Raw genomic sequence first — 12,503 nt, 5'->3', positions numbered from 1 at the left:
TCCCTGCGGGACAGATGTTCTTCAGCTGTAACGCCTGCTAACCTGTGGGAACTACAAATGGGGGCAAATTCCAGGACCCAGCTCTGCTGGGGGGGGATGAAAAGCAAGTGACCCTGGGCTGCTGCCCTGGCTGAGCAGCCCTTGGGAGCAGTTAGCAAGGGGTAGGAGCCATAAATACTGCAATTGGGCCCATTCCTCCCACACCTTGCCACTCTTCCGCCTAGGTAAGCTCTTCCCAAGGCAGGAACGATCCAAAGCCATCAATAAATAAAAGGCTACAGTGACAGCCGCCTCTTTCCTTTCGCTCCGGTCCCTACCCCGTTGTTGACAAATGTATTTCCTAACAGCTCCTGACAATGCGCGCCGCCTCTCCCCTCCCTGCCTGCGCACGCTCAGCTGCACACAGGCGCGTGCGACAGCGAGAAAAGGCAGGAATTGATTGAAGGTGAACAAGTGATTCTCCTTCATGCTGTCACTCTGCCCCCTTCCCCTCCGTCCTGCTCGCTTGGGCTCCATTTCATTACTTTCTACTTCGCTGCTTCGGCGCTGCCTCCCCCCGCGTCTCTCACTCCACTGCTTCAGAACAATCAGCTCCTAAAAAAACACCACCACCACCATGTTGTTATTCTTAATAGAGCAGGACACATCCGACAAAGGCACCGTCCCACCGAACAGAAGGGAGTTCACGCTGCCTTTCACACGGTGGAAACCCCCCCGGACACCTCGGGAGCTGGGACATGAGCGCTGCAAGATCCCTTCGGCATCAGGGAAAGCAGAGGAGGAACATGACCTGCCCGGACCGATGGGTGACATGCCCGGAGAGGGAACATCGCACTCCCTTGCAGAAACCCCACCTACCAGCATGATCCCCTAAAACAAGCCGGAACAGGCAAAATTGCATTTAGAAGGATCTAACCCCTACCATACTCCTCCCAGCCTCTTTCCCCAAAGATCTTTTTCTCTTCAACCCCCCAATATCTTTCCCATCGGAGGTAGCAAGATGGAGAAGGATCTCTCCAAAGCCAGGGGCCGAACGCACGGACCTGCTCTCCTCAGCCTGGTGCTCCCGAGAGCCATTGCCTTGGGCAGGGAGAGACGGGCGATGGCAAGCAGGGATCGGGACTGTGCCGAAAGAATTGAAGGGAGACAGATGCTCGGGGCTGCTCAGTCCTTGCTATGTGATTTATTATTTTTTTTTGCCTTCACAAGTCCAGAGCAGCTGTGGGGAGCACAGGCAGACTTCCAGTCTGGCCACGCAGCAGAATTATTTTCACATGGATTTGGATTTGAAAAAAACCCAAAACCATCACTCCAAAACACAGCAGATCTCTCTTGCACCCCAGAGTCCCCTGTCCTCGCATGCCTGCTCAACTCCTGCCCTAGATAAAATCCTCCCTACCGCGACTCCAGCCACAGGAGCAGCTTTTTCTGTGTCAGTCTGACTCGCCCCAGCAACAGCCCCTTTCCTGAAGATAAGCAGCTGCCTTTGGATTTGTGCCACCAGCTGCCGGGGTGATCTGCTGACAGCCAAACATCTCCACCTGCTCTGCTCCTGCTCAGCCAAATCTGGATCCTACCCATGTGTTTTAACGGTACTAAGCACCAAGCCATGGTACAAAGCTGGCAGCCCCAAGCCCTCTGCAGACCCCGAGCTGTGCAGAGGGCTTGTCACTGCCCAGCCAGCTGTAACAGCTATTTCTGTTTTATAACTCTAACTTCATGGTTTGAGAGAAGGATCTGGGAAAGTCTCGTTACCTGGGACTAATCAATCAAACCCGGGACTTGGACAGGCTCATAGCAAGAGGCCAGCTTTGCCCTTCCAGCGCACGGCATCCTCCAACGCCGTCAGGCTTAGAGCAGCACAATCAATCTCCCCCTCTGTTATCCCACGTGTCACCATCACCACATCCATTACCTGCAGACAGGGTATCGGCAGCCCATCATTTCATTTTATTTTGCTCACCTGATACCTCCAAGTGCTTTTAAAAAGCCATGGATTCTGGAAGCAAACACGGCACTGCATGCCAGGGCTGCCGGACTGAGCACCGAGTGCTCACCGGACATAAGGGAAGAAGCAATCTTCCGCTGGAAGATGTTCAGGAGATGGACCAAGATTCCTTTTAAGGGAAACAAGGGCTAGAAACAAAAAGTTTCTAACTGCAAGAAGGCAACAGTGGGAACAGCTTCCTATCAGCAGTAACGGCAGCGAGAGCCCAGGGCAGCCTTACAGGACAGGGCTGCCTGAGCCAGCAAAGAAATGGAAGACCTTCTGTTCCCAAGACCCTTCCTGTCAGCCTGACATTCCTGATTTTCTTCCCCTCCCACTCCACAAAAGCATATCTGGGCAATTCCATTTGCTGGCCAGTGGAATTTTGCCATCAGTAAATGAAAAAAAAAAAAAAGGAGAAAATTACACCAGTGGGTACAAAACAACCCCAGTGAGACACAGCTGTAAGATTTTTCCCACATGTTCCTTCCAGCACACAGATGGCATGACGGTGACCGAGGACGGAGGAACATGCAAGCTGCTCCAAGGGATGGTCCTTCCACGCAGCCACCTTCCCAACCAGCCTCCAGAACCACAAAGATCACCTGAAGCAAGAGATGCAAACACAGAGGAGAAAAGGCAGTAACTTTTTTTTCCTTTGCAGAGGCCTCACTTTCAGAGGGAGATGCGCAACGCCGTAAACCGGACAGAAAACACCAAATCTATCAACATCTGGGCATCTTCTAATGCAAACAAAGAAGAGAAGGCGGCAACAACCATTTGTATGCTAAATCTTGCAAGACTTTGCCTGATACAGGACTCCCAAAGACAGCCAGAAGAGATGCAGGCAAAAATGCCTAAAAGCTGAAAAGGAAGCGAATATCAGCATGGATTTTCCCACCAGCCCTCAAACAGATAATAGACAGCCCGTGCTGCTGCCTCTATTGATGGATACAACAGCTCCTCTCTTCTGTAAAATGATTGTATCGTTTTCAGTTGTTACTGATTTTTTTTTTTAAACCTTTTCAAAAGTAACAATACCCCTAATGCAAGGTTAAATCATCCCTTTACTTCCCTTTTGATCGGGGAGATGGGTTTGTGTTTTGCATCGATCGCTGCTGTGCGGGTAGCACCGCCGGCGAGGAAGAGGGCTGCCTGCAATTTCGGAACGTCCGCGAGAGCAACAGGCAGCAACGCGACTGCAGCTCCTCGTTTGGCGAGACCCTGTGCCTAACGTCAAGGACAGAAAGCTCCCCTAACTCTACAGAAGCACCGAAGGGATGGCAGGACCACGCACCCATGTCCCGACGCCGGTTTATCCCCGACAAAGGCAAGACGGGCATGACATGAGATGGGAAAGCATCAAGGGGAACTGTGCTCTCTGCTAAAGACCGAGCCGCCGATGCCTCGTGAGCAATATGCAGAGAGAGAAACATTCTTCTCTTCAAAGGGAAACTGGGCCCTTGGTGGCTTCGTCTCATGTTTGTTATAACCCCAAACTGTTTGCGCTCGGCATGACTCTGGTTTTAATCATTTATTCATCAGTGCAGTTTGATGGCCCCTCTGCATTCCAGGCTGAAGCTTTTAAACCCTTCCTATGCTGTAGGCATACTGAAAGGAGCAAGTGCTTTCCCTAGGACCTGGTAATATAAGTAAATATGACAGGCTCTAGTTCCATTTTTTATATTTCCCCACACATATCAAAAGACATTACTCCATAACAGATGCTGAGGACAGACGGCAGATCTGGGGAGACGGGAAGAAAAACTCTAACTTTTTAAAGCCAGGTCTGCAAGAAGTGATCAAACATAATCCATTCACTAGTGACCCGCTCCTCCCTCCACCGACTCCTCTTTGAGTCTGAAATAAAATTACTCCTCTGAAGCCTCCCATTAACGGATGAAAAGACAATTGCCTTTCTCCAGCTGAAACTGGATGGGAGACGCAATCCCCAGCATGCTACAAGCAGCGTCTTAGCCGTGCTTGGATATCGGACATCAGACTCCTCCGCTTGGATTTGCTTTTCTTTTAAAAATAAACTAAAAGAGCTGCCCAGAGTGATGTTTGCAGAAGCGACAGATCCAGGAGAGAGGCTCACTGCGGCGCACGCTTCTCCTTCCCGGAGGCAACCGTGACTGCTGAGCCATAGATCTCCCTGCACAGCCCAGCGAAGGTATAAAGCATCAGCGCCCAGCCTCAGCCCAGCCTGGTTCGCACAGATAACAGCAGCAGCAAGGACAAACAGTTTGCTTGCATGTGTAGCACAGGCTGCTGGCCTTCACGAGGAAGTCAGGGGTGTAAACATATGATGCAGCAGCGACCCCGGAGCAGCACCTCACACGCAAAACCTCGACGAGCATCAGGTCTGCGGCACCCTCCCACCACGGGGAAAAAGCTGCCACGGGTGACAGCATGCTCACAGCACGTCGGGGGAATTAGACCCAAATCACACACTAGCTTTGGGCACTCATCATTCTCATCAGGACAAACGCCTAGGAAGAAGGGTCCAAATAAAATTAACGATTTTGATGGCTTTGTGGGTGACACTGTAAAACCGGGTATGATTTTTAGAGGGCTTGATCCTTGGAGGCACCTTAAGTCAGACAAGCAGTAACGCTGGCACCAAAACAACAGCTCCTTTTGGAACTTTAGGGCAATAAATCTGCATCTCGTCATATTTATCATGGAAGCAGTTGCAGGGCACAGACAGTGCTGTCATTCTGCAGGCAGCACACCACAGCTCGAAACCTGCCCAGCAGAGCCAAGCAGGCAGTGCACGCCACAACTAGGCCACACAGAGTTGGGATTTCTATAACTTGCTCTGATGAGTGATGGGGGAAGCTTTTTTCCTTCATGCTTTTGAATACTTTTATTTCCCACTCCACACTTAAGACTGAAAGACCTCCTGGGATCCGATCTCACGTTTATCAATGCAAAGAGCTGACAGGGAGACTTTTGCTGTTAGAACGTCTTTCCCTTAAGGAGAGATCAGAGGTGGTCCAAGGCAAAGACAAGCAGTTCCCATTGTTCAAACTCAGAGTGGACCCACATGAGCTGAAAGCCTCAGCAGAGGATCCTGCAAAGCAGACACTGACCTCACGACCCGCTCCGAAAGGCTCCTGTCCGCAGGGTGCCCGGCACAGCTGGGTCCTGGTCCAGAACGGGGCCACCGACACGCGACTGTCAAGGCAAGAGCGCCGGCATGGAAGACGCCTGGCTTCCCCCGAGCCTGTCTCTCCAGACTTGCTGACATTTCCATCGAGTAACAGTCACACCGCGGGGTGTGCTCAGCCTTAGCAGCCATCACTGAATCGATGCGGGGAAGGGAGACAAAGAGAGGGAGTCGCTGGGGAATGGATGCTCTAGTGTCTGCTTGGTGCAAACCCCGATGCTCACAGAGGCCTTCAGAAAAGCACTTGCTCATGGGCTTTCTCTGATGCCCAGTAAGGAGAAGGCTCACCTTGCACTCCTTCCTTAAGCAGAGGCATTAATCTCTTCTCCTCTGGCCACCAATTTGCACAAAAACTGTACAAACCCAACATCTTTAAAATTTCTACTCCTGCATAAGAAAAAAGGCAGGCATTTCAAACAGGTTCAGAAGCAGCTGAGAAATGCTGGCTGCCTGCAAACAGGAACAGTGCAGCTGGAGAAGTAAACTCAGCTTGGAAGCAAGTTATGATGGGAGGATCGTACAGGCATGCTTAGGCTGCAGCCTGCTCTGGCTCCAAAGGAGGTTTCTGCCCTCCCAGTTCTCACCCTTGAAAAAAAAAAAAACCGCAAACCAACCAACATCAGAGCCACCCTTGCCCCACACAGCTGCTGGGAGGAACGCACTTTCAGGCTCACTGCTGTTCTCCTGCCCGCTCCAAGTCCACATGCCCACAGCAGCGCTGAAACGTCTCCCCCGGCCGTCAGCGCTGTCACTCCCGAGCACCAGCAGCACACCCGGGAGCACTGGGTGCTGCTCCCACGGTCTCACGGCCCGTGGCAGCGGCCCGAGAAGGGCTCCCCGTGGAGGCACGCTGCACCCCAAGGAGTACAAGCACCAGAGGACTTCACATGCCGCAGGAGAGAACTGTAATGCTGGAAATTAAGGGTCTATTTACAAACCCGTTATTAATAAATGATTAATAGATGCAGCCATATTTTTTAATAACTTACAATAAAAAGATGCTACAAAAAGCTTAAGCAAGACAAGTCTTAACAGATGGTGCTATAAAGTGAATTATAACATGTACAGTAGCTAGTGCAAAGTAATGGATGTCCTCATTTAATAAAAAGAATCTGATTTTATGCAGCAACTTTCACGCTTGAGGCATCTCAATACACTTTAATGAGCCCTTGTGGCCTCAGCGATACCTTGCATGCAGCCGCAGACATCAGATGCTGTTTTAGTAAAAGAGTGGATGTTGGTCAGGACACTGGGGTTACTCCACAGTCTTGATTTTTAACCTTTCCTTGGACAGCTACCAAAAGCAGACGGAAGGGTCTGAAAGATGCCACCTCCTAACACTGCACTGCAGGGAACGACAAGCAAGCCTTGGTCCGGGGCTTGAAACATCTTCTAACCGAAAAAAAAAAAGAGCATTACTACCACCACCGAAACCAGACTGGCATCTGTATCTATGACTATAAGGCACGCCGCAAATTATGTAATTTAATAAACACTGTAATAATAAAGTATTTATTTTGTATAATGAAGTGTTAGTGATTAGAAACCAAACACACATTGGGCATGCTGCTGCGGTTTCTCTTGAACCCTTGCCAGTATCACTCAAGGCTAAATATGTCTGCAGCAGGTTGAGAGTAAGTTCCTAGCCTTGTTTTGATCAGCCTGTCAAGTGTTTTAGCTGCCATTCGAGTTTCTTTATATCACACTATAATTGGCTGCTTTCTCAAGGTGCAGCGAAGGAAAAAAAGCACACAGCAAAACTCGGGCTCCTTTTGCAAAATCCTCCACTGAAACTCCGCTGCTTTTCTCAAAGCTGATTTCCGTAGCAAAGGGCATTTTGTAAACAGCTGGTGAAAATAGACTGGAACTGAAAGGCAGCTTGCATTAAACTCCACAAGAAAGCCTTATTTACCCTCATGTGCTTTCTTTGTAGTGTCGATCAAACCGCCTTCAGCTCCCAGGGGAGGACCTCGGAAAAATAAAGGGAATAAAAAAATAGAAAAGCAAATTATGTTCTTCAGAGCCCGAATGCACCCGAGAGCCCTCGGAACGGCGCTCGCTGTGGCAGGCACGCTTGCCACGCCGACCTCCCTGCCCAAGTTCAACCTCCAGGGTCAAGCAGATGCCCTCCAGCACCGTCCCCGCTTGCCCTTGGTTGTCAAGTCTGGGGGAGAGCTTTGATCAGAGAAGGCAGGCGGGGTGTCCCGCTCCCCCGCACCTGAACCCATCCTTCAACGTCAGCTCATCGATTTGCAGATGTCGGGAGAGAGAAGAGAAAAACACAAGGGTATAAGGGACAATCAATCACCGGTGGCACAGGACGTGGAGAAACGCGCCCTCCAGAGGGCTCGGCTTTGCTTCCAGGCTACCAGCACGCTCTTCTGCCACCTCACCAGCATCACCAGGGCTGGGCACGCTCCGAGCCCCGGCTTTGGTGGGGCACACATCCCTACTGCACCCTGAGCTTTTGGGGCGACACCCTAAACACGGGAGAAGACAATTTGGCAGTGACCATCGAGGAGACAGCACTGGCTACAGCTGCCAAGGGACCTTCCTGCCTCCTTCTACCACAGCATCCTACCTATTTACCCAGGAAATGCAAACGCAGAGCTGCCCCTCTGGGATTCTGGGGCTGTTCCCCCCGCGAAGGATCAGTGCTCGGGCAGCAACTGGGTGTTCAGGTGTCAGGGCCATCTTGAAACAAGAAAGGAAGCATGCATTTTCTGTGGTTGCTTCTCCGAGAAGCAGAAATAAGCAACAAAGAATCACATGGTCCTGCAGTCGCTCGGATCAGAGCCCGGGCTCACCCTCGCCTGACAGCAGCACAGTCAAAGGCTCCCGGGTGTATCCCACACCTTTGCACTTTGTCCTTTCAGCGTGACGAGGCTGCCCAGCATACGAATACATACAAACAGGTAAAGCAGCCTGTTTAGTTACGAAGCACAGGCTTGACAGCCTCTTTTCACTTTCCCAGGGAGTTCTGTACCGACAACGCACATTTCCTTTCTGCTACGAGGTGGCACCAGCACCTGCAAACCCAGCTGCTCCCTTAACAGTGACCCTGCAGAGTCCAATGTCTCTCACACCACCCACAGCACTGGGAGACGTAGATGAACGGTGCTGGATCCCAGGGGCCGGTGACTGTAGAAACCGTCCTATCTTACTGTTGGTTGCCCTCTTTCTAGTCCCTTTTCTTCCCCTCTTTCGGTCGGTTGCCTGCCACCGCAGCAAGGAACAAAAGAGAAGCAGAGCACTGGGACTGGCATTTCCTGTCTCGGCTAGAAAACAACATTATAAGCGTCTCTCTGCTGCGTTCAAGTAAGGTCTCCCTCCTGCCACCTTTCCTGCAAGGCTGCAAGGAGCTCTCGATTTGCAAACTCTCTCATATCACCGAGTCTAAACCAACCGATCTGTTAACACTTGTTTCTCTGCGGAGGAAGAGCAACGTTTCCGTGCAAGTGTTGAGTACCAGTATTTCTCTTACCTGGGCCGCAAGAAACTCTAAAGCCTGTGTTCTGTCATGTAATGTAATACAAAACACCGAGGACGTAGGATTGGAAGGGAAAACACAAGCTACTAAAAATGAAATATCCAACAGGCAGCATGGCTTCAAGCAGCACACCGCTAACGCGCAAAAGAAAAATCCAGTATTTCCACCTTTCCTGGTACTAAAAAATTAACCACCCTTATTCTGGGTGCAGAATCTCTTAGTGGGTACTTGGAACGGCCCACCTCCAGTCAGAGACCCTCAACATCACGAGGAGGGGCAGTGTAGCGTTACGATTACGTACGTCACACTTAAACAAGTTGTAGCCTCAGGAAGAGCACGTTTACCCCAGACTGAGCGGGGTAACAGCGTTTTTTAACAGACACTTTGTGAACCGCATGCAGCCAGTAGCTAAAGAGGCTGGAATTCTTTAAGAACTTATTTCCAAAGTTGCTCTAATTACAATGCATGGGGTCTTGCTGCTGAATTTCAAAGACAACGCGCAATCCCTCCAGGCTTACCATCTGTGCGCTGAATTCGGGTAACATGATGCATGTCGCTCCCACCCAGAGAGGACAGAGGAGCTTATTGATCACCCCGTGGACATGATGTAAAGGCAGCACATGCAGAATAACATCCTCCTTCTTCCACTCCCATTTTTCAACCAGCCCTGTGGTCTGCAGAAGAAAACATACAACCCGGCGTTAGGGCAGGAGGAAAGACCCTCGCCGCTTGAAAAGCCCGAGGTCTCCAGGCCCCAGACCCCCTGGGCACAGCTGGTGGCAGAAATCCCAGACCTCCTGGAACGATGCCCGGGCACAAAAATCTTCCCTTTAGGGTCAGCGCGAGCAAAATTCCCACCACAACAGTAGAATACAAGAGGAACACCTTCTGCATCTTGTCAGTACCTGTCTTCATATGTATCAGCAAAGTCCTTCCTCGTTACTGAGAAATAGCCAACAATGATTTTAAGTAGGACCTACAAAATTATTAGCCTGCTGCTGCACATGCAGAGCTGGCAGAAACAGTAATCAAAAAACCTAATTTTCCCAGAACTCTGTTGACGTAGTTTGGACACCGATGACACTGGACTTTTAGGACCTGCGGGGATAGTCAGTAGGGGCAGAAAGTCACTGTCTGATAAACAGAAAGTAGGCTTTGTGTTAGTAAAAAAATATTAGTATATCAGACTTCCAAAACACTCTGCTATGAAGGGATAATTATCTAAAGCGTTAGACCTCAGGCTTCTGGGTGAACAATGCCCTTCAGAGCCCAGCGCTAGCAACTGGAAAGCTTATTTCCAGCCATCTAAAAATAAAAAAGCATTTGAACAGTGGAATTTAGTCATGTCATTCACAACCCTCTTCCACAGGGCAGGGAGCAGGTTTTAGGCTTTCTGCAAGACAGCACAAAAGACGGTGACTGCTCAGGCCACCTCCCAAATGATCAGCATATTTGTAAGGGAACAGATTCTTTGCCCAATATAGCCGAGCCCTGGCTCTATCCATCAAGGATTTCATACCACTCCCAACATTGCAGTATCTGAGCACCCAGAACAACGTCAGCTCTCGGAGGAGTCCGTAAGGCACGATGTATTCCCTGCCCTTTTTCCCTAATGGCATGAGTCTATCAGTTGCAGGCAGCGATAACCAACCGGTGAGGTAGTCAGCAGGCTCATTCAAACTTTTAATTCCTTTTGGCTCAGAGAGCTAATGGATTTTTTGCCTTGGGGATATATAGCTGAATAATGCACAGACTTCACACAGTACTGTGCTGGGCTAAGTTATATTCCAATTAGGGGCAAAGATTCTTTCCTAGTCACAGTGAAGAAAAGCAAACTGCAAAGAAAGCGGTCTTTTTGCAACAGGTCTCATCCCTTCTGCTTTCCAGGAAAGCAAGGAGAAGAGTCCATCTGCCCCTGGCTGCAGCTGCAGCACACCACCACCAAAAGAACAAGGTTTAGAGCCTCAACCACTCTTCTGTGTGTTCACCTTAAAAGTGTTGAGGACTTTCAAGACACAGCCCCACAGCTCTGTGCAGGAATTCGGCTGTGGTAAGGCGTGTCGTGCTTTGAGGTTTGCAACCCCAAACCAGCTCTGAAGGCCAAGACCTCCGTAACTTGGCACGAGCTTTGCAGAGGGAGAGCAGCACTCACCACGGCTTGCACGTTCTCATGGGTGCTGAGGACACCTTTCGGTCTTCCCGTCGTCCCACTAGTGTAGATTATCATCGCTCCTCTGTCCTTCCACGAGGAGCAGGTTGTCAAGGGACCCTCTTCCACTGCTGCATGACTTGTGGGTCCATCACTATGAGACCTAAGAAGCGGCAGAACCGGGACTCCCAGCTTCTCAGCGCTAGGGGCTATTTTCCCCACATATTCCTCTGCTGCGATGACTAGAGCACTCTGCGAATCCTGGATCACGTACTCCAGTTCCTGCACAGGGTGTTTCTTGTAAAGGGGCACTGCTATGCCCCCGCTCATCCAGGAAGCCCACTGGGCCACCACATACGAGGCATCATTGGGACACAAAAACGAAATCCTCTCTTCCTTCAAGTCCCTGCTGGAGCACTCCAGAGCTCTCCAGATCTCCTGGGACAAGCGTAGGCTCTGGCTGAGAAGGGCCCTGTAAGTGTGCTCACCGTTTTTGTCAATGATGGCGATTTTATCACCGAAAGCCAAAGCCCTAGTGAAGACAGGGGTAACGTCACTGCTGCAGGCTGCCCGTGCGGTTTGCAGACCCCTGCGGGGACAGCCAGACCTCTTCTGCCCACGCAACCCCCATCTGCAACGGTGCAAGTCCCGGACGAGGCATCGAAGGGGCCGGCTCACTTGGGGGAAGAGCAGGGAGACCAGCATCCTGCCAGCACCACTTGTTTTGAAGTGATTCTGCAGAAAGCAATTATAGGAACAGATAAGTACATGCAGTGATTACCCAGGGGTTTATTCCCACAAAGGAAAAGTGGCAGCCTTCATTTGAATAATACCCACTGTATTATTAATGTTTATGCTTCAGACTGCTGCATCCCCAGAGCGCTTGGCCCTGCCCGGATGGAACAGGAGACAGAGACCCTTCCCTACGCAGCCTCCGCGTCCCTAAAAAACAGTCTAACTTGAATTATGAAATAGTTTTCATCGATCGGTAATATTAGGACACTAAGTAGTGGCTACTTGAGGTGCCATTCTAACTCAGTGGGACCAGCATTTGAAGAAATTAAAGACAACAGTACCTAGCTCTCAATTTGCAGTTTCCACCACCTGGGTAAACCACTGCCTTGCTCTGTGCTTCGAGTTAGGCACCACGGAGCTAGACACGAAATCCAAGCCTCCTAAGGTTTAGCCCAGCGGAGGATTGTTTCCCGAGTGAGCTTTCCTTCGAGCAATAGCACATCTAAGTACAGGAAAGTGCCCAAACCCTCCCACTTAACAGGTCATCCATCACAAACACCGCTTCAGCTCAAAAGCTTTCTTACGTGACAGACCAAGTGGTTAACAGCTCCCGAACAGCCACAGGCAGCAGGAGCCCTCCCCACGCCCAGCAGCTGGTTTTCCCAGCAAACAGCAGCAGGGAAGCGCAGCCCCGCACACGCTGACCTGCGGGGTTTGTTACTTCTGAAAGTACCGACCCCGGCAGCACCCGCAGCCAGGCAGAGCATCAGGACAAGCTCAGCCGCGGCACCAGGGCCCCACCTGGGCAGGCAGGGCTCGACCTGAGCCCAGCCCAACCATCACGCCGGCCCAGCCGCCCCGCCACGCCGGCTACACGATGCACAGGGGCATTTCAACAGAGAAAACCTCCAAAAGGGAGCGGGGAGGCGTACCAGTGCCATTAAAAGCTTTACAGGAAGATCACGGGCTG

At 50.8% G+C, this 12,503-nt stretch overlaps 1 protein-coding gene across 1 annotated transcript in view; it reads right to left on the bottom strand.

Annotated features, from left to right (window-relative positions):
* Positions 1–11,530, bottom strand: part of ACSF3 (acyl-CoA synthetase family member 3) — a 64,556-nt gene extending 53,026 nt beyond the window's left edge. Inside the window, exons 1-2 of the mRNA XM_009319898.1 lie at positions 10,802–11,530; positions 9,168–9,323 (exon numbers count right to left, since the gene is read on the bottom strand). Of these exons, the coding sequence (XP_009318173.1) occupies positions 9,168–9,323; positions 10,802–11,503 (858 nt within the window). The 5' untranslated portion in view covers positions 11,504–11,530. The remainder of the gene's footprint in view (positions 1–9,167; positions 9,324–10,801) is intronic.
* Between the last annotated feature and the right edge of the window lie 973 nt (positions 11,531–12,503).

This window comes from Pygoscelis adeliae, unplaced genomic scaffold (assembly GCF_000699105.1).
Source record: "Pygoscelis adeliae isolate BGI_AS28 unplaced genomic scaffold, ASM69910v1 Scaffold323, whole genome shotgun sequence".
Taxonomy (NCBI): domain Eukaryota; kingdom Metazoa; phylum Chordata; class Aves; order Sphenisciformes; family Spheniscidae; genus Pygoscelis; species Pygoscelis adeliae.
This window is presented reverse-complemented; position numbering and strand designations above follow the sequence as displayed.